General features: G+C 38.7%; 2 protein-coding genes and 2 long non-coding RNA genes across 8 annotated transcripts; 2 read left to right on the forward strand and 2 right to left on the reverse strand.

Annotated features, from left to right (window-relative positions):
* Nucleotides 1-662: 662 nt before the first annotated feature.
* On the reverse strand, nucleotides 663-3,549 carry LOC139151016 (uncharacterized). The gene is made up of 3 exons (XR_011556320.1): nucleotides 2,701-3,549; nucleotides 1,742-1,955; nucleotides 663-1,597 (listed from the first exon to the last, which is right to left on the reverse strand). It is a non-coding gene; the product is annotated as an uncharacterized lncRNA (long non-coding RNA).
* LOC139151017 (uncharacterized) lies at nucleotides 3,501-19,745 on the forward strand. Of its 4 annotated transcripts, none has more exons than XR_011556322.1 (3): nucleotides 3,501-3,640; nucleotides 17,183-17,325; nucleotides 17,841-19,745. It is a non-coding gene; the product is annotated as an uncharacterized lncRNA (long non-coding RNA). The 4 variants fall into 4 exon arrangements; XR_011556324.1 differs by lacking the exon at nucleotides 3,501-3,640 and adding an exon at nucleotides 16,278-16,411; XR_011556323.1 differs by lacking the exon at nucleotides 3,501-3,640 and adding an exon at nucleotides 16,286-16,504.
* On the forward strand, nucleotides 5,463-8,380 carry LOC139151015 (uncharacterized). 2 transcript variants are annotated; one of them, XM_070723532.1, is made up of 4 exons: nucleotides 5,463-5,648; nucleotides 7,389-7,512; nucleotides 7,662-7,766; nucleotides 8,229-8,380. In XM_070723532.1, the coding sequence occupies exons 1-4, from the start codon at nucleotides 5,593-5,595 to the stop codon at nucleotides 8,283-8,285; spliced, it is 342 nt and encodes a 113-aa protein (XP_070579633.1). In that variant the 5' UTR covers nucleotides 5,463-5,592; the 3' UTR covers nucleotides 8,286-8,380. The 2 variants fall into 2 exon arrangements, with proteins under 2 accessions (XP_070579633.1, XP_070579634.1); XM_070723533.1 differs by lacking the exon at nucleotides 5,463-5,648 and adding an exon at nucleotides 6,729-6,861.
* Nucleotides 6,742-13,626, reverse strand: LOC139151013 (uncharacterized). The gene is made up of 5 exons (XM_070723531.1): nucleotides 12,167-13,626; nucleotides 10,745-10,949; nucleotides 10,370-10,527; nucleotides 9,839-9,946; nucleotides 6,742-9,425 (listed from the first exon to the last, which is right to left on the reverse strand). Exons 1-5 carry the CDS (start codon nucleotides 12,564-12,566, stop codon nucleotides 8,737-8,739), a joined length of 1,560 nt encoding a protein of 519 aa, XP_070579632.1. The 5' UTR covers nucleotides 12,567-13,626; the 3' UTR covers nucleotides 6,742-8,736.
* Nucleotides 19,746-20,643: the final 898 nt, after the last annotated feature.

The following is a 20,643-nucleotide window of genomic DNA, read 5'->3' on the forward strand; positions in this document are numbered from 1 at the left end:
AATGTTCTGGAAAGTTGATTAGTTGTGTAAGGGAGATAATTTTAGAACAGTAATTAGCATGTCAATAAAATTCTAGATTGTTCTTATAGGCCTTTATAAAAGGGACGTGCTCAGCTTCCAGTCAGACTTTTGGGATCCTGTCTCTTGTGTGTTACTAAACTCCAGCAGTAGTCATTCTCAAGACTTTTCAAGACCTTCACTGTCAACGCTGGATTTATACTGTGGACTTTGTGCAGCTTCAAGCCTGCAAGCCAAAGGACTGTTCATTCATCCGACTGACTGTTACAACTCTGAGACTGGAGCTTTGCCGTCCCAGCTGAGATAAGTAGTCTGTACACTTTTAAAGCTTGTACTCTATCCCTGACTTAGCAATTAGTTTTATTTTCGTAATAAATTTTGTTTAAACGTTAACTGCTGAGTTCACCCTTTTGTTCGTCTTCTCTGCACGTAACATAATGTATATGCTAGTCATCCATTATCACATCGACTGCGGGGGTGGGGGGGTGGGGTGGGGGGTGGTGTGTGTGTGATCGATAGGGGTTACTCATTCATGCAGTATTGATAAGTTACCTTAGTCTCTTGATGTTGATTGTCAACAGCAACACTCACCTCATTTTCCTGTCTCTTATTCAAAGCACACACTGAAACAATCATATTGCTTAATTAACAACAGCGATCATTCTTTAATAACAGTGTGAAAGATATAAACAACAACAATGCATATTTTGAAAGATGACGTTACCATTACTGTTGTGTGCGTTCAAATATTTGTGTCCAAAAATTCTAACTCTTGTATTTTTAGAAAATTTGTGATGAGCAATTTAGGATATTGTAAGTGACAGACTAACTTATAAACCAATACATTTAAATATTTGCCATTAATTTTAGCACTTATCGGCACTTGTGTAATAAAAAAAATCTTCAAATAAGCATTAATATTTCAAACAGCAGAGTTAAAAATATCATTATAAATGACAATTTCACCAAAAAACTTGAATGTACAAAATGGTGTGAAAAAATCAGTATGACACTGTTGAAGCTGGAGCAAGAAATAAAATTCTTGTGTTCAATTCAGCAGTTTGAAACAAAGAGGTAAAATACAGTTTCTCAGAAGTTTGTTTTATCGGCATGAGTACTGTATTTTGACAACATTATCAAAGTACTGTCAGAAGTGAAAAGGTTTTACAAAATATCCAAACTTGCATTGTTCAGCATGTTGACAAATAGTAAAATTGCTTAATGTACATGTACTGTCCTGAGTGATGTCACACTTCATTATAAGGTAAATGTACATATCTTTTCTGTAAAATAGTGAAATGTGAAAACAGCAGTCCAGTAAAAATGATTGCACAGTTTGAGATGGTTTGTTCTAAGGATAGGTTTCACTGTACTTGCATTGTGAAAAATGTAATGATGAAATGTTCTCTGAGTATGAAGTCTCTGTTGCGTTGAAACAAGTTTGACAGATTCATGGAATGCTTCACTCACTGTTAGTTATATCAGTCAATATCAGTATCCATTTGTACACCAGAATGCTCAGGAAATGTATTGCCATGGATACTGCCATCTCCATCGTCACTTCTGCTTCCATCAGTATCTGTTGATCAATAGTTAGATAACAATAGTCAGCATGGACTTCATGTGAGCAAAAATACAAAATATGTTAATTTCACATAAAGTTACACTCATTGCACTATGTGAGGTGCTTGTAGGGAAAGAGAAAGGAATATATGAAACTTACCAATAATTGCAGAAACAGTATTAGGATCAATGCTTTCACGACAGTTAGCTCCCTTCAAGTTTTTTTCGAACCAGATCCTTTGTTTTGTAGAAGCATTGCAGCAGGAAGAGTGCTGCCTTGGTCCCAGACTCTTTCAGTGTATTCCTTTATTCCTTGCATTGTTCATCTGCTGTTCATAAGTAAATACTCTTGAACCAGGTATAACTGCCAGCATCTTCATTGTAAGAAATATTGAATGCAATAAAAATAAAATTAGTATGTGACCTTGTTTATTACAATATTTGTGTAATCAAAGTACTTGACAACTTTCACAAAAATGCAGTTTCTAAAAATATAAACATTCACTATGAAGAACTTCATCAGTAAACCTGTACTGCTCAGAATGGCACAGGCAGGTAAAATGTTTGCTACCAAATAGAAAAATAAGTTCTGTCTTTAAAAGCAATTACAGTATTTGCAGTGTACTCTTTCATAAATTTCACATTTATTAATATAAGTTGATTTAACGAAAATATGATGATGGAGCTGCATGGTCCATTGATAACATGTTTTCTGGGTCTGTCATGCTGTGGCCATGCAATCCACCGGTCACAAATGATTGGTTGAAGATGCACGTGATATGGGCTAGCTCGGAATTAACGGACAATCACTGATATCGTGGAATTTGACTGGTCTGTTATTACGTAACCCTTCCTTACATTGTGGAGACAATGATACAAATTTTCTAACTTATAATCATGGTTCAGTGCGGATATTATACCTCAATGTCTTTCAAAAATGTATGGGAATTAGGTCTGATCATAAGTTAAGATACAAAGATTGTCGGGTTTTGGCCGGTTTTGTGTATCCATGAACCAAGGTCAAAATGCATACAAAATGCCTACCAGTGCATACGATGAATAACGATGACTCGAAATATTGCACGACTGAAACCATAAAACTTCATATTGAATACTTACCATGGTCACAAAAGTGAGTAGATACTTTCTTGCCTCTTGATTTTCCCATTGTTTGACGATTTATAGTTCGCTAGAATGAGTTTTTGCGGACGATACGGTTACACTGCTCTCAGCTGCTGTTGATTGAAATCCAGTCTCACAATCTACCCGCCGGGACAATTTGCGCGTGCGCAGTACCGCCAGAATTAAAACATTGCGTGTCATTGGTTAGATTCGTAATGCAGTGATAAGGTCTTTAGATAATTTCAAACTAAGTGAATCACCTGTTTTTATAGTTTAAACTAACAAATGAACAAAAATTATCTCTCAAATTGGTTCCCAAGCTAAAACTATTATGACAGTTGGATGTTGAACGAAGTGACACTGACCCTTGACCTTTGTGAGAGCCAACGGCAATGCGTGTTGCATACGGTACTATTCATCATACAAACATGGCGGACGCAGTAAACAACAAGGAACGATATCGTCGATCAACTACAAGAAAAACGATCACTGTTTTACCTTTGCCATTTGAAAAGCCCACATAAAGGATTACAACGAATGACAAGATGGCGATGGAACAGCAACGATGACATAGTGTTTCGCAAGCTCAGAAGCAGCCATCGGTGACAACGTGTCTCTTCATATCGAAGCTTCAATATGGTTCAGAAACAGCTGGTGATCGTACGCGTTGTACGCGTGGCACAGTGCAGTGATACGCCTTCGTCGTCACCTCGAAACGGCATTTGCAGCGATGTGCATACCGAAATTCCACATAACGAAATGATAACCAGTTATTACGAGTTTATGATGGTATAACAGCAAACATTGACAACAACTCTGAACTAGATGATTGCGAGAGTGAAGTGGTCGGAGAGGCAAATGCAGAACCGGAACGCGGAAGTACTGGTGCATGGTGACTACCGATAGTGGAGCATCTTTCAACGCCATTGATTCTCACGTAAGTAGTCCAATATTTTGATATGTTGCATATTCTTTTGCGTGATTAAAAATAACTATTCACATCCTAAATTCTTTAAATCAATTGCTCAGTCACCCCTCACTTTTAATACTTTCCCATCTACTTTCCATACACTGTGTTTTCTCAGCAAAAATTAAAAAGGTATTGAACTGTAGATGCGTGTGTTATTTGCCCTAAATTATTTATGTTCGGACAGCATAGTTTGTTTCTAAATGCGTGAATGGACTGAATTTGATAGAGCCAATTGCAAAAATCAACCATCTACTGCACAGAGTATTGATCGACATAATTCCATGACCATAGGTTGGTTTTTACATGACATACAGGCTTCTTTAAAACCATGTTGCTTTGTCAGTATGTAGCTCAAAATTACATAACCAATGATTGAAGATTTTCAATTTAGACATTGTTATTTGCCAATGTACAGAATGTAGAAATAGGAAAATCTGCCTTGCAGTAAAAAGGACACAATTTAAGGTAGCTTTCCACCTTTGCAACGACCTATTTTCAAACGTGAATTTTGCCATCAAGATGTGTACTTTTACCCAAGTATTATATATCACCTGAAAGCTATTTCTATGAATTTTTTGGTTTGATCAAGAAAACCAGTGTGCGATGAATTTGTTTGAAGATATTAGTGAAAGTGTAAAGAACATGGGTGGTCTCACGTAAAAAAGTTTAAGTCTGATCGGTGAGGGGCTATTGTTCAGGTGTTAACGGGCAATTGCTCTTCAGAATACTGGCTACAAAACCGTGTCTCAGATTTTTGAAAAAGGCCTTAGTTTTTTCACATCGTTGCGTCAAAGTTTATCCACCGATTAGTCTAACAATGCCGCCTAATTAAGCAGCAATAACTCGACTTTAAAAATCTTCATAAAAAAACTGAGACACGGTTTTGGAGACAACCTACTTGACAAACGTCTGTGAAAATCTGGTGAACTTCCGTTCACGCGTTCTCGAGTTAAACTCTTTTGAACGTGCTGCAATGTGACAAAATGCCGAACTGAGAAAAAGGCGATTTAGTAAATTGGTTCGATTTTTCCCTTTTGAATGGCCATAAACAATGTACTCAACCGACAAAACACTAAAACCAGATAGTGAAATCAAAGAGTTCAACTTCAACAGTATATTCACTCGTTGAAATCAGTGTCAACGGTCGAAATGAGGCTAAAAAGGGTGATTTTCGGTAGCGATGTACTCTTTTTAGAGCGCAATCTACACAGTAGCTGATGAGTAAATAAACTTGGGGAGTGCCAGGGAAGGGATTATGCATAATCTGTTGACTGATTAGTTGTAAGGTTTAGATAGAGTATTAACTGTTCGACCTAACTGTCGGAACTGCTGCGGCATCTCGATGCCGTCTACACGAGCGCTTCGACTAATTACCTCCATGACAAGCGTACACTATAGTGTAAGTTTATGGCAGCTTTCGATTCGACCTCGGAAACGACTCACGGCTGCGGAATGAAAGCGAGCCCGATGAGTGAGATAGCGAATACAATATTGGCTGACAAAAAACAATATCTGCGTTTGTATGTGGATGTAGATTTGCGGTGTCTGTGATCATGAAAATAAAAAAGAACAGCTCCATGCTGTGATTCATTACGGTTAGAGTAACCGAGGATTCAGTGAGCAGCCATGTTTCAGATCTTCACGCGCCTTGAAAACCGATTAACACTAATCAAACTACGAGCATTTCTGAGACAATAGTTCGTCCTCACTCTGTACAGCATTTCTGTGGGTGAAGACCCTTTCTGGAGTCATTTATGCTAAAATGAACCAATCGCATGTCGGCGGCATAAAAATCAAAGGAGAGAAGGTTAGAAAACATGAACATAGAGAAAAGTACGTCACTTCATCAAGCGCAAGTTGCATGCGATAGACCGCTCGTCAAGCGATAAGATAACTCTCTGCTGTCGTTCGTATCCAACATGAGTACCATCGATTCCAGGCGAAATGCTGTCATTCAAGCATTCCAAAGTTGTGGGTAAGTACAAATATATGATATCAGACCCGTCTTCATTACATGTAAATCTCAGGATAAGGATGGTGTTTTGCACTGTATTCAAGTAGCCCGTAAGCGTCTCATTCGATGGTTTACAGACCAATGATGACATGGTGATTACGTTATTACGTTGTGACGGTCAAATTCATATTGGAATTTGTGTTCGGTCCTGCAGCATTTTGGCTACTCTCATGATAACTGATAACAATGTTGTCGTGTCCATTCCCATAAAATCATTTGATTCTCATTCGTCCGGTGTACGATGAACATTTGAAAGTCGATGTGGCGACGTATGTTTTTACCTTGTCAAGGTCGGTTTCTCATTTAGTGGTAGGGTGGTTGCATTGTACGATTATTGGGAAATAGCGCGGTCCGGAAACGAAATGAGACAAGGAAAAACGGGACCGCGGGATTGAAATGACTTCGACATTATCAGTTCACTGCCATTGTGCCAAACCGTCTGCAGGAGCAGGAATTGTTTTGTGGCGTGTGATTTCGTTTCTTCGCTTCGATAAAGTTTGTATGTGCGATGTGTGATAGTGAGCATGCGTGAGTGAGTGCTTCACGAACTCTACAACGTGTGGAGCGGTCTCAGTCAGAAAAATGTAACAACTTAGCCGGCTATGTGGGGATTTAGCCGTGCGGGTCTCTCTGTGGCCTCTCCGCTAGGCGACTGATGACGTGTGTTGTGGGTTCGAACCCGATTGAAAACTAGCCGTATATTCTGCATCGCTACGTATTTTGCCTTGGGAAAATTTGCTGTCGCTGTCTTGAAGCTCATGCAATTTGTTTCCACCTTGTATTTTCTAATCCCAAGTAGTTCCAGTGCCGCAGTTTCTGATATTTCATTTTTATTCATAAATTGTTCAACTTACTCAGTATTCTCATCGAACGGACAATGTCGGGTTTCTTGACCTTTCGGCGCAAAGTCGTTTCGGCCGCACAATTTCCGACCCCAAGACGTTTAGGCACCGCGACCAAAGACGTTTCGGCACTACCTGGCTGGGCAACTCGTGTCGAAATGTCTTCTGCCCGAAAGAAGCCGAAAGAGGCCGAAACTTCTTGGTGTCGAAACGACGGCCATGTCTTTCTCCCGTAACCATCAAATTGATAAACGCAATTCCAAAAATATCCCTTGAGACGCTTTGTCCGCCAAGTGTACTCTGAACATAATATTGCCAATCGACATGGTAAGGTATCTTACGTTGTTTACTTGGCAATGATGTGTTTTTAGTAGTAACAAGTGGCCTCATTGTACTATTATTGGTACGTTTGTGCACGGTCGGGACCGTTGTTTGGGTATTGACAAACTAACTGTTGGAAATAGAGCGGAAATAAACGACTTGGGCCGTAACGTTTCGGTACCGAAACACCTAGAAACCGTAAATATGTGCACCAAAGTATTGAAAGGTTATCGGTGTACAAAGTATGAACGCAAAATTCTATATGTCTTGAACGATTTGTGATGAAGTAGACTTGGACACTCTCGACTAATTTCGAAAAAGTTCGATGCAAACGTAATTGAGTAAATAGTGTGCATGTAGGTTTCAAGGCCAATCAACGTATCACGGAGTTGGGCTGACTGTGAGGTCATAGTGAATGACAACCTCCTCGGTTATGAGAAAGCAGTTGATAGAGCATTTGAGATCAGAGATTGAGATTGATAACAAAAAAGGATTCGATCATAGCATTCATACAAAACTCTAACTTTCCTTTGTGTAGATCAGAACTCGGCAGGATCTTTTGCGATAGAGTGGAAACTCTTGTCGAAGACAGAAAGCAGAAAGGGATTACCGAAAAGCGAATCCGTTGGATACTGTATTGTCACTGGGCTCATGCATTATATGTAAGTATACACTGACCTTATCGGAGGTCAATTACTTTCAAATTAGATCTCCAAACTATCAGTTTATCAACACATTTTACGTGCTTCTGTTGTTGTAAAATGTTATTGAAATCGCTATGACTACATTTTCGTATTCTTTGGAATTTCAGGCTATAGAGTGTGGTCCAGAAAATGCACAGTATGGATTTCCACCAGTGATACTGGTATACCTTCGTTCCTTACTCCCAAGAAATGTGAAAGGCGAGATATTTGAGGTATGTAAATGATCTACAGTTAGAGAACAGTGGTTCGAAGTTTTCTGTACATTTAGCGTGTCATCAAATTGCTGCGATCTCAACACAAAATAATACATCGAAAGAAAACAGTGTTGTGCCAAAACAAAAGCTTTATTTTCTGTTTCTTTGGAAGTCATGTTGATTGAAAATAGGAAAAAGCTTCACGAATAAATTTTAGTAATGTACAGGACACTGAAGTATACATAGTCATATTACAAACTGTTCCCTTGTTGAACAACAAAACAAAAGAAACTTTCAATTGTGACATGCCATTGATGTTCAGTTCAGATCTCCTAAGTGAGCTCCAACAACCTATTCTTATGGAAAATTACTTCACCATGATATGACAACGTCAATTTGTTATGCAAACAAATGTTAATGACACCTTATCCTGACAATATTAATACAATTTCTGATTATGTTTTGGTACTCTCATTTCAGAAAGCGTATGAAGTGACCATCGAGGAATTCGTACAAGCAGTGACAAGAAGGCTGTAAAGAAAAAGGCATTTTCGTTTTGTTTTCATGGTGTTACACGTGTAAACATTTGTCACCGTGTGAAAACGGTGTTAGTAATAAAATATTATTTTTATAATCCAAATGTGCATGTTTGTTGTCGTCAGAGTATATCAACCTAGAATTGGCCCAACTCCATTTGTAAGAACGAAATAAAAGAATAAGTGAGCAAGACATTTATATAAATCTTTCATTTACATTCACCAATTACACAAGAATGTTTACAATTCCAATTGTAAGACAAAAAAGCAAAATTCACAGATCTATCGTAGCCATTGCTACATCAATATACATACATTTACATAGTACTCAACAAAGTATCATCCGCATTGCAACTGTCACATAATGAACACAGGGGGATGGCTTCTGTCTATGGTCACACACAGCAGTGTCAACAGTCCAATGCCATTGTATAAAGCCCACAACCACGAAATTAATTTGTACACGTGTTGCGGCTGTGTCCCTTCATTGGCTGCAAGCAGGTTTTGCATCGTCGTTTGGCTTTCTTTGCTGAAGCCCTATCAAACTCCCCAGAAGCATATGTTTCACCCTCTGCGTACTCAAATCTATCCAGTTTCTGTAGCCGCTTCCTTTTAAGTTCCTTCCTCCTTGCTTTATACTCCCTGGTGGCCTTGAGTTTCGCTTCTCTACTTCTAATTCTGTCAAGTGACAACCAAAGTGATTGTGACACTGGGTTCACCTCCAGTCCTGTGGCCTCGAACAGGGCCTTGTTGAACTGCTCAACTCCACTATTGAAGTGAGCCACAGCCAAATTGGATCCGAGGTTGATTTCCATCAGCCCATGGTTCTGTTCCTTTGGCAGAACAGACCATAACACATGGTGCAGGCTTTCGTTTGCATTCTGTGTGTAACACATTTTTGCCCCTTCAAGTAAAGCCGGGTTTGAAAGCCTGTCGATGACTGGTTGTACAGCATTCAGAACAGCCGCTGGAAGTGGATTCTTCAAAGGTCTGTACGTCTTTTTGCCCGTTGCCTTGTCCTGCTGCCACTTACACCAGCTCTCTTCACCTGTTGGACAGTTGTCGTGACGTGGCTCGTCTTGGGTGCTTGCATAGTGATGAAGAATGGCTTGTGTTTGTTTGCTCATTTCTTCAACATTGCCTGATAAAATGAAAAATGAAGTCTGTCTTATCAGCAAAATAGTTATCCAGCAAAAGTACAATACTAACATGCACCATATATTGCATGCCATACAACCCTATCCCCACAGAGTTAACATAGTGACCTAGCCATTTTTAATTTCCAAAATTCAAGGTAATTTGTTTCTCTTGTACCAAACTTTTCACGGTGACCTCTGTTTTTTATCGTAATTTGGTGAGAGAATGAATGACAATTTCCTCTAGAGAATTTTTTTTTCAGTTCCGAGGCGATTACCACCTGAAAAATTAATCTTATCAGTGCAACTGATATCCAGTCAAATTAGTTTGGCTTTTTATTTTTTATTTTCAATCTACTCCTTGTTACTTCAATAGTTCAAGTGTACATACATTTATTGATGATGGACAACTGCATACCTTTATTACTCCGCAGAGCGATCCCGTAGAAGACTTGGAAGGCATTGATGAGGTGATTCGTCAAACGATTCCTTCCCGTCAAGGCACGCCCATCCTCTAGTTTTTTGCCTGCAACAAGAAAGAGAACACAGTGCAGTTTCAGTGATGTATGCATCAAAGAAGGCGACAAATGTAACTCACATAGAGAAGTGATGTGTCACAGAAACCCAAATAATATTAGTTTAGATAAACCATATCATAAAAACCAGATCCAGCATTTCATGTGGTAATACGATACTAAATATTGATCATCTGTTCGTTAATTGTGATGTAAACCTAGTAAGACAGCAAATACAGCAGAGTTGTTGAAAATGAATTACAGACTACATATAAAACACGGAAATTGACTCCTCATTTGTAAAAAGGGGATGACACATGTGGACAATCAAAGTTATCTGTGTAATAAATATGCACAATAGTTATAGTTTTACAAGAAAATATAATTATAAAATGTAATTTTTTAAAGCTTTAAACTTTGAAAGATTATATTACCTTTATGCTCCTCCACCAGCTTCCTCAGGTGTGTCCCCATCCTTTTCTGTATGTGTCCTACACAATCCTGCTTTTCGACAGTAATATTTTCGTTTTGGTATGTGTATTTCACTGCAGCATATGCCGAACTGTCTCCGTCTCCGATGTATTGGGTATATCTGTAGAGAACAGAACATCGTTTTCTACACATTAAAAATCCCAACAAAACTTACTTGTCAAAGTCTGTAATATCACTAATGTAACTGCCTTGAAACACGTGGGACTGATTGATAATTTGATACAGGATTTACAACATTTCAGCCAACATTATGTATGTCATCATTATTTGTCATAAATGCTACCTATCTCAATGACTGTATTGACTTTATTTCTTACCTAACGTTGTACTTTTGCAGTGACCTTTCAAATAAAACTCTGGCTCCGGCCTCCTCCATACTCTTGGCTGAACCTTCGTGGTTGATTTGGCAATTCGGCTCGTGTTCTATAAACCAGGCAACGTACTCTCTATCTTTAGCTTTGCCCTCCCATTTGTCGCACTCTCTGCATTTCGACGACAGGAAATGCTTGTCCAATACTTTGCCTGCAAAAGACAGCAACAACTTATGATGACAACCAGATAACTCTATGATCCACACCAGTTAGGAAAAATGTTGTAGGTTTTCAGAGGACCGATAGCTATGATGTTGATGAATATTTACTGGGATCGCGATTTAATTATTGGCCGGAAATCATTACAGTAGTACCAGTTAGTAGTCAGTTCATCCCTGAAATCTTCATCCCTACAAATGATTAGTTGACTTACGGTGAACCGAAATGGCTCCCCGAAGTTATCAACGTCTGCTCCATTTTCATCACGAAGCAGGCGAGGAACGTTATCATAATCCGTTTGGAAGTTCTAAATTCTTCCGCTCCACTGTTTATAATTTCACAAACAATAACTACGCGTTGAAGAAGACATGATATATTATATTACAAAAGGGTGTTAATCACGGGTACTTTGATAGCCTGATTTTATTTATCAAAGTGTGACGCTTCGAAGATTAGTTGTTTAGATAAGACCCAGGTGGACCGTCTTTGGATTTTGACCGTGGGAAAACGAATCGTATTCAAGCGTTGTAACATTACCTTTACGTTAGAACACGGTCCCTCCATTGTTGAGGGACCTTGGTTGAAAGTTGAATATGAATACAATGATGTCCGATTATGAGTTAAATGGACATGAGAAATATAAATTTAAAATTCAAAAAAGACATCATACAAATTAGCAAATTTTGTCGAAAGCGATTGATCTGTTTTTCACAAGACGTGAAGCAGACCACTGTGTGTATGTAATCACACGTCACCGGACACTGACGTCAATCCTCGTCACGACCGTCACGATCGCGGTGATCGCTCATGAACATGTGCCAAGAAGTCGTGATTTCGAAAGTGTACGTGTATTTTTAGGGAGTTATCATGTGTGAAAGACAGGTAAAAACGAACTTGAAAAAAGCAGTAGCAACAAAAAACGAACGAAATAATTGTGTACCGACGCAAGCATGCATAAGTTATGACTCGATAAGTAAGGAAGACAGAGCGTTTCAAGCATGTTTGCTAACTGTAACGCCGATTGAATTTTCTAGAAGTGGAATCAATTTCGTCAACTGTGGAAGATTTACCATGATATATAGCCATCTCCCCTTTACTTGTATGCACTCATTTTAACCGTTTCCCCACGTAAACATGAAATCGATACCACTGCCCACAAATTCCCAGGATTTGTGGAATCATTCCCCCTTCACAATTATGCAAGCTTACCTGTATCAATGGATATGACGGAAACAAACCCATACAATGAGTTGAATCCGCGTGATATCCAAGCGCCATCCACCGAGACACCTATATTCATAGTCTCCTCCAACGATGCAATTTCACCACTATCCATTTTCAGTTTCCGGACGTCGTGGACTGCTCGCTGCAACCTATCTGCGACGACTTGACTACTTGTTTCTGCGAGTGAGGACGTCTTCTCAAGCCATGGGGAATTGCTCACTGGCAGAGGAAGTCCTGTGTAACTACAAAATTTAACACAGGCACGTCTTCCTCTCCCGATCGATCGCATGCCTAGAATCGTTTTCTTGTTGATGTCGAAGCTTCTGCCGGACTTTCGCGAGGAGTTGAATTTGTGTGTCATTTGTGTAGAGCGAAGACATTGCATGTTTGTACAAGACGCACAAACGTGACTTCCCCATCCTTGTGTCGACAACTCTTCGATCTTGATCTTGCCTGTTTTGCACCAACTGCAGAGAGATGTGGCCTACAGAACATCGTTTAATTTTACGATATCGAAGATACGTAAAATTTCTTCACCTGCCTCGGAAGAGCCGCGGTTGTCGTCGAGGGGTGTCTCGAAATACTGGGTGTCATCGGTATCGCTACAAATGCTCTCATCAGACAAATCATCGAGCATTTGGTTGTAGTATGACCCCTTGTCTGACATTCGCAGGCCGTCTTTTATGTTGGTCGACATCGTTTTGGCTGTTGTTGACTTTCGAGGACCCCTTTTCCGCTTTCTTCCTTTCATGGTGCTGTCTCTGTCTGTAGCTTGAATGTTGAAGATGCGAAGGGTGCCTGTTGCGGTATTCAAGTGTTCCCGCTGTCACTAAGGCCGCCAGTGGAACGTACCATTTATGTATACGGGACGGCCTCGTCAAAGATGTTTAACATTACGAAACTTATCCACCACTCCTGGTGCTTTTACAAAAGCACAAAAATGTCCCAGATAAAACATTTAGTGTATGGGCAATTTGTGTAATCTGAAATTGTACCGTCAACAATGTCATAAGTCTGACCTTCTCCGATTGTGTCGATAAATTGTGATCTTTTGGGAGCGGCCACCCCTATGAGAAAAACGTTAAGACCCACCTTTCGACGTCTAATTGCCAGGTACACTCTATGGTCTTGACCCACGCAGTGAACGGTAGGTGCTAATGGTATTTTCACAGCGGATGTTGTCTAAGTGCATGTGAATACTGTGACGCTGCTTGCTGAGCGTAATCCCCTTGTCAATCAAGACTTAACGGTAGTCTCAAACGCCAAAATGTACACCTGTGCCTCTCGGTCATTTTTATTCCAAAATTTCACCGAAAAACAGGAACTTCACGACCAAGATATTCTACACACAGGAAGATCAATATTATAGGAATACTTTTCGGTGATAAAAAAAAAATCGTGTTTTTGACTCAAAATACCAAAACAAAGGCGGAAAGCTACCTTAAGAGAAGTCATATTTTGTTTAATAGTGTTATTGTAAAGCTTATTGAATAGCGTTGATCGCGATTTCGGGTTTGTTACTAAATATAGCTGCACGCGCGCGACTTTCGGACAAATATGCTGAAATTCGGACAAATTTTGTCGTTGTATGCGCGGCTGTTGTTGCAGCTTGTAGTCTCAGTCATCAATTCATACGAATAAGTGTGACGCTACATAACCATGCTAACACTCGCAGGTTTTATTTTCGTTGTTTATGCGGAAAATGCAGACAAATGTTTATTTATGCATATTAATGAGAGAGAACAGTGACATCATTTGCGATCAGCGCTATTACACAACTGTTCATGCATATTAAAATATATACAACTACTGCATACAGTGAACATAGGATACTATTGGGGGGCATTTATAATAATATGAAGCTTTGCAGAACATGCAGTATACAGATAATTTATTGCTTTATATTCTTTATTGTAGAGGAGAAGGCAAACATAGTGGTCTGCAATATTTAAGACACTACAGAATCATACCAAACACATACAAGATGTTCTGGACGAAAAGCTGTACAAGAAGCATCTTCAAGCAGATGGATTCTTCATCCAAACTGATGATGAAAAGAAAAACCAGGAGCTACATGTCTCTTTTCAAATCAACTTTGATGGTGTAGCACTTTTCTGTTCATAAAAATTCAGTGTTTGGCCTGTTTACATTGTTGTGAATGATCTCCCTCAAGAAAGGTATGGAATGCTACTGAATTTACGGGTAATATCCTGAGTACAGGCTATTTCTGCTTGACCACGTTACTTACAATTTTTTTTCATTGTGTACAACAAGTATGAAGGTAAAGTGCATACTTTATTGTCCCAATCCAGTTTCTGTTCAGATGTGTGTGTTTGCAAAAGGGTAGAACATCTTGCTGTCATAAATCAATTTGAAGAGATGAAAGAAAAAATTGTGACTGACAGTCTTTTCACTGTTCCATTCCACATATTTAACTTTACATAAAGAAAAACAAGCAGTTGTGGCCATCCCTGTAAGCCAAATTTTATGAGGTAATGGTTTCTGTTGCTACACTCAACAAAGATTGTAACTTTGTTTGTCACGTTCCTAATACATTTGAAAAAGACTGATTTGGACCATGCAATGTGCCTGATTTAAAATTAAATAAAGATGAATTTACTGTATATTAAATATTTTGTAGATGCAGTTTTATTTAATATCAGTGTTTCATCTAGGATGGCATCAACAGGGGGGGTCCCCCTTTACCAGAAAATTTAGGGGGGATTTCACCAGTTCATGCATGTGTTTTACCTGTATCTCTAAGGTGTGACTGGCGCCATTTCATGGGGGCAGGTCCCCCCTTGACAAATTACTGGGGGTGCCAACATGTCAGCTGAGGGGAATCCCCCTGTCCCCCTCTCTAGATGAAACACTGTAAAAAATTCATGCATGATTGCAACAATGATATAGTTTTTGAAGTGCAGTTCTTGTGTAAGAAGAACACAAACTTAGAACACTTTGTCATCATGCTATTTCATAGTTATGCGAAGGCAAGTTGTGTCAGCTCTATATGTAGTCTCCTGGATGAAATGGTTGAGCATTAAAGAACATGTGAATACCACAAGTTGGCACAAGCAATGTGTGAAATAGATGTTGCTGTCTCAATCTGTGGCAATTTCTCTCCCTGATTTCAGAAGTCAGTTAGCCATCCAGTCGGAGTGTACACTTGAAGCGTACCCACACTATCCAAATATCTGACTTAGACTCTGCTGTAAATTTTCTTCGCAATTTCTGACTCAGACTGCAGTTATCTGCTTAGAGTGCACAGTTAAGTTTAGACTCTGTAATGATGAACTCTGGCACAGACCATGGCTATTGCAAAGTTATGTAGGTTTCGCATAGCCTTGGAACTGTTGACAATTCTAACCGTACACTCTCATGAAGATTTGCAGCACAATTGTAGGGACTGAGCGTACTCGGACACTACAAACTACTTCTTGGGGCAGCTTCGTTCAAATTTTTTCTTACCTGAGGCATGTGCAGTAGGATTCAAGTATATGCATTTACTACAAATTTTTCCAAAATGATACTTTTCACAGGGTCTGAGTATACATTACATCTACTTTCCAGTATGTTTTTTTGGTAAGGGTTACCATTCTCACAGTGCTTAGAGAGAATTTCCATTCCCATCGGTGAGAATCTATTATCTCATCAAGAAGTGCATTTCTCAGTGCTCAATGGTGAGAATTAAACTATTCTCACCGATAGCAGTGAGAATGGCATTAAGAGATTCTCACCAATTGTGAGAAAGCGTCACTCTCGTTCCAGTCTCACAGTTTTTTTGCTATAATGGCCACTTGATGTCTTACAGAAAAAAAACTGATTCTTCTCTTATTCAAACACTAGCCATGGAAATTCAGCAAACTATTCCTGGTACACTTTCATTTTTTGTAACTAGTCCTACCCTGCAACTCTGCGGACAACCTGTGCAATTATCGTTTTTGCTTACTTGTAATCGAACACGACTTAGCATGTCGCAGTGTGCTGCTTGTTGTTCAGCATGGTAAACATTCAACTGGACAATATCCTGGGCAATATCTTCATGCAAATATTATGACCTATGCCTATCCACAATACAGTGTTACTGACAGTACTGGTACACATCATGACAGAAGGTGACCGCTGCCTATCCACAAATACATGTACACGGTATGGAAGATGAGCCAGGCCTACATGCACACGATATGGAATATGTCCCAGGCCTATCCTCAATCCAAATGCATTCACATGGTATGGAAGATGGCACAGACATATCCAAAATACACATAATATATGCAACGGAAGATGACCTAGGCCAATCCACAATACGCATACATGCACACAGTATGTACATGTAAGATGACTCAGGCCTACGTAGAATACATAATGGGAGATGACCAATGTCTATCATCAATACAAACAGTCTGTACCTGTATTGTATTCAGGATAGGCCTGTATCATCTTCAATAATGTGTATCTGTATTTGTATTCATGATAGGCCTGGGTCATGCATCTTCAACAATTAATGTTTACCTGTATTTTATTGTATTGTATTCAGGATAGGCCTGGGTCATCTTCAACAATGTTTACCTGTATTTTATTGTATTGTATTGTATTGTATTGTATTGTATTGTATTGTATTCAGGAAAGGCTTGGGTCATCTTCAATAAAAACACTGTACCTGTATTTGTGATTGTATTCAGGATAGGCCTGGGTCATCTTCAATAATGTGTACCTGTATTTGTATTCTGGATTGCCCAGGATCATCTCCATAGCGTGTACATGTATTTGTTGATGGTTGACCGGGGTCACCTGCGATGCTGAGTAATTGTATTGTGGATAGACCTGGGTCATCTTATTTAGAATGTTTACAAGTGTGTAATGCTTATCATCATTAGGGTTAAGGACATTATGAGTGTTTGAAATTCATTAACATCCCATCATCAAATGTATTTTAATCATTCAGGTTATCATTGTCATTTAAAGAGTTAGTAATCATGAGTCTATCTGTTTACAATTCAGGATCAGCAGTGAATGCTGCAATGTCAAGGATGAGAAATACCATTGCCTTGACAAAGAGCAGTAAAGAACAAAGTGGAGGGCTTTGAATAGGACTTTGCCATGACATTTACAATGAAAGATGAATGGAAATGATCAAACAACAGGTAAGTTTTTTCCTTTTCAGTCCTTACTCCCAAGTATATATACACTGGTTGTTGCAAAGATGTGCTGGAACTGGTATCTTGTAACTTGCACAAAGTGTTTTATATTAGTTGTCTTTATATAGCTAGCATGTTGACGATTACAAGAATACTAATTAGAAACACAGGTTCACTGATACATTTCTGTATTTTAATTGACATTGCCAGCAGCAACTATGTAGGTGCATCAGCTTAACACTAATCCATCCAGATACTATACACAGCATACATGTTACAGCAATTCTCATTCTTAAACTGCGCAGGACATTGGTTGAGCAAGAAGAAAACGGTGTGGTTGAGATGTCTACGTTAGAGAAATATGTATATAGCGGAGAGAAAAATAAATTTATTTGTTTTTTTTTACACAAGAATTTTAACACACAAATAAACTAACTTTTTGTGAAGAGAAATTATATGTTTTATGTTCCATGATTGGTCCATGATTGTCTTCCATGAGTTTATTATTATTACTATGTTAGGGAACAGGTGTGTATATCCATGCAGAAGAGGAAGCAAGATAAATCCAAAACAGACTTTAAGGCAGCATTTTACCACGCAAAGAAAGGAACCAGCTACCAGGGACAGTTGTCTCAAGATGAAGACAGTGGGATTGCACCTCCATTTGGTAGAGGATTTCCTATTAGTCAGTATGGTGGACAGACGTGAACCCTTACACTGCTCAGCACACAGATTGTATGTACATGTATGTTAGGATCAAAAACTCCTAAACCACTACACCTACCACAGACAAACAGTGGGCAACTTAACAGATATAACCCGCAATACTAAGCATCATCATATTACAGCTTGTACACAGAACTGTTAAAGGTAGTCCAGCTCAAAGAGAGGAAAAATTCAACTTTCAGAGCACTGAGAAAACACAATTATTATTTCATGCCTCGCCTCAGTATCATGGTGATCTCAGTAGTATAATAACAAACCTGTAGGTAATTGTCACTTGTGATGATTGTTTATAAACATTCCATTATCACTTTTTCTGCTCCAGAGGTGTACATGTCAATCAGGACCCAGATTTACATATACTGGTCAATAACATTGCAATGTGCACATGTATGATATATATAGGTACTTTGTTTCCCAGTAAGCTTTCAGAAGAAGAACAAGAAACTAGAGTTGATATTAAAAAAATTATGAAAAATTCATCAAAAGATACAGCTACACTGCAGCCCAAATTTCATTGGGAGCTGTCATTGTTTACAGCCTGGGGGGGGGATGTTGGAGGAATTTTGTCGGAAACTCTAAAATTTCAAGTACCCGCCCCCCAAACCATGATGAATTTGAGTAACCCCCTCTCTCTTACATGGAAATTTTGACTGACCCCCCCCACACTCACTTTTGAAAACTTAAATTTCAATACATGTATTTCTATAATTTACATAAATACAGCAGTAGTAAAGACCATTCAAATCCTAGTGTACCCTGCTAGATAATCATTGGTTATCTCATGACGGTTGAAAAAGGTGAAACCAACAAAATGAAATTCAAAGTCACAACAAAACAAAGATGTCAAAGGTCACACTATAACCAGTATACAACTACATACAGTATTGTTTAATATGGATGGGTATCATAACAGGGTCCTCACTGGGATATCTGATAGGGTAGACTTTGAAAGTACTGATTGAAGAACATGCGGAAGGCTGATGGGGAAAGTGTCCGACGGGCTTGCTGCTCTCCCTTGCATGGAAAAATTTGAGAAATTGTAGTGTGCATTGGTGCAGTTTGGCGTAATCTCAGGGGTGTTTTCAGTGTGTAAGTTTACTGAGTAAAAATTTGTAGAAATTGATGTGTGAAGTGGTGCAATCTGAGAGGTACGTGTTTCAATACATTTTGCACCAAAAATTGAGTAACCGCCTTCTTTCTCTCAACATTTTGAATAACCCCCCCCCTTATAGCTTTCAATATTTTGAGTGACCCCCTTCACATTCCTCTGCCCCCCCCCCCCCCCCCCCCCCAGGCTGTAAACAATGATGGCTTCCAAGGAGATATATCTTCAAGCTTGTGCGATATGGATTTCAGGCAATGTCAACTTGTGGACAGGGTACAGAGATTTATGTTGCAGATTATTGCAAATTGGACTAACTCGTGAATACAGTACATGAAGTCCCATTCCATTATCAAGAGCAAAAGCTCAAAACTACATCTGAAACTTGCTTTGGAGATCAAAACTATTGCTTGCAATAAGTAAAAATTCATGTTATCAGAAAATCACAAGCACACCTTTAGCAGTCTGACAAGCTTATGAAAAATAGATATTTACAAGTATATATGTTATCAGTACTTGTTTACTTGTATTCCAAGGAATATAACTTTAAAAAGAACAGACATGGAATCAAATGGTTAAATTCTATTTTAGCTCTGCAGTTAGTGTGAATGAGCTTATTTTTAGCTACTATAGTCTATAGAAGCTATTGGGATGGGTATCCGTCCGGCGTCTGTCTGTATGTATGTATGTATGTATGTATGTATGTATGTATGTATGTATGTATGTATGTATATGTATGTATGTCCAATTGTGAGGCGTCCGTCCTCTCAAATATCTTGAGAACCGCCATACTTACTGATTTGATATTTGTTGTGTAGATGATTTATATGATTTTGAGAAACCAATTTTTTCAATTTTTTGATATTGTTGAAAATATCCAAATTAGTGCCAAAAAAGGCGTTTTTGGTAAAAATCTTCTTCTTCATAACCGCTGGTCAGACAGCTTTATTATTTGGTATACAGATCCCAAGGGATAGCCCAACTTAGATTTGTTCAAATTGTGATGATATGTGCAAATCTGTATTTTTAAGGAATTTTTTTGTCATTTTTGGTCAAAACTTTATTTCATCAAAATCGCTCATCTGACAGCTTTGATATTTGGTATACAGGTTCCTACAGATAAACTTAATATGATATATTGAATATATGACGAAATCTGCATTTTGTTTTTTGGTGCTATTTTTGCCATTTTGGTCAAAAATGTGTTTCTCAAAAACTACTTGTCTGATGCCTTTGATATTAGGTATACAGGTTCCTAGGGGTTGTCTTAGTGTGATATATGAAATTTGATGAAATCTTCAATTTTCGTATTTTTTGGTCAATTTTTGCCATTTTTGGTCAAAATATTTGTGTTTCAAAAGTTACTCATCTGATAGCTTTGATATTTGGCAGACATGTTCTTAGGGATGATCTTAATGTGACATTGTGAATTTTTACAGCTGTCCTGAAATGAGCTAGCAAAGATTTCCACCCTCTTCATCAATAAGTGTCAGAAA

Source organism: Ptychodera flava, chromosome 15, assembly GCF_041260155.1.
Source record: "Ptychodera flava strain L36383 chromosome 15, AS_Pfla_20210202, whole genome shotgun sequence".
Classification (NCBI taxonomy): domain Eukaryota; kingdom Metazoa; phylum Hemichordata; class Enteropneusta; family Ptychoderidae; genus Ptychodera; species Ptychodera flava.

Coding starts and splice junctions, on each gene's coding strand:
- LOC139151015 (XM_070723532.1), top strand. CDS start 5,593: ATGAGTACCATCGATTCCAGGCGAAATGCTGTCATTCAAGCATTCCAA. Junction 5,649..7,388: donor CAAGCATTCCAAAGTTGTGG/GTAAGTACAAAT, acceptor TCCTTTGTGTAG/ATCAGAACTCGGCAGGATCT. Junction 7,767..8,228: donor TGAAAGGCGAGATATTTGAG/GTATGTAAATGA, acceptor CTCTCATTTCAG/AAAGCGTATGAAGTGACCAT.
- LOC139151013 (XM_070723531.1), bottom strand. CDS start 12,566: ATGCAATGTCTTCGCTCTACACAAATGACACACAAATTCAACTCCTCG. Junction 10,528..10,744: donor CTGCAAAAGTACAACGTTAG/GTAAGAAATAAA, acceptor TGTTCTCTACAG/ATATACCCAATACATCGGAG. Junction 9,947..10,369: donor GCTGGTGGAGGAGCATAAAG/GTAATATAATCT, acceptor TTCTTGTTGCAG/GCAAAAAACTAGAGGATGGG.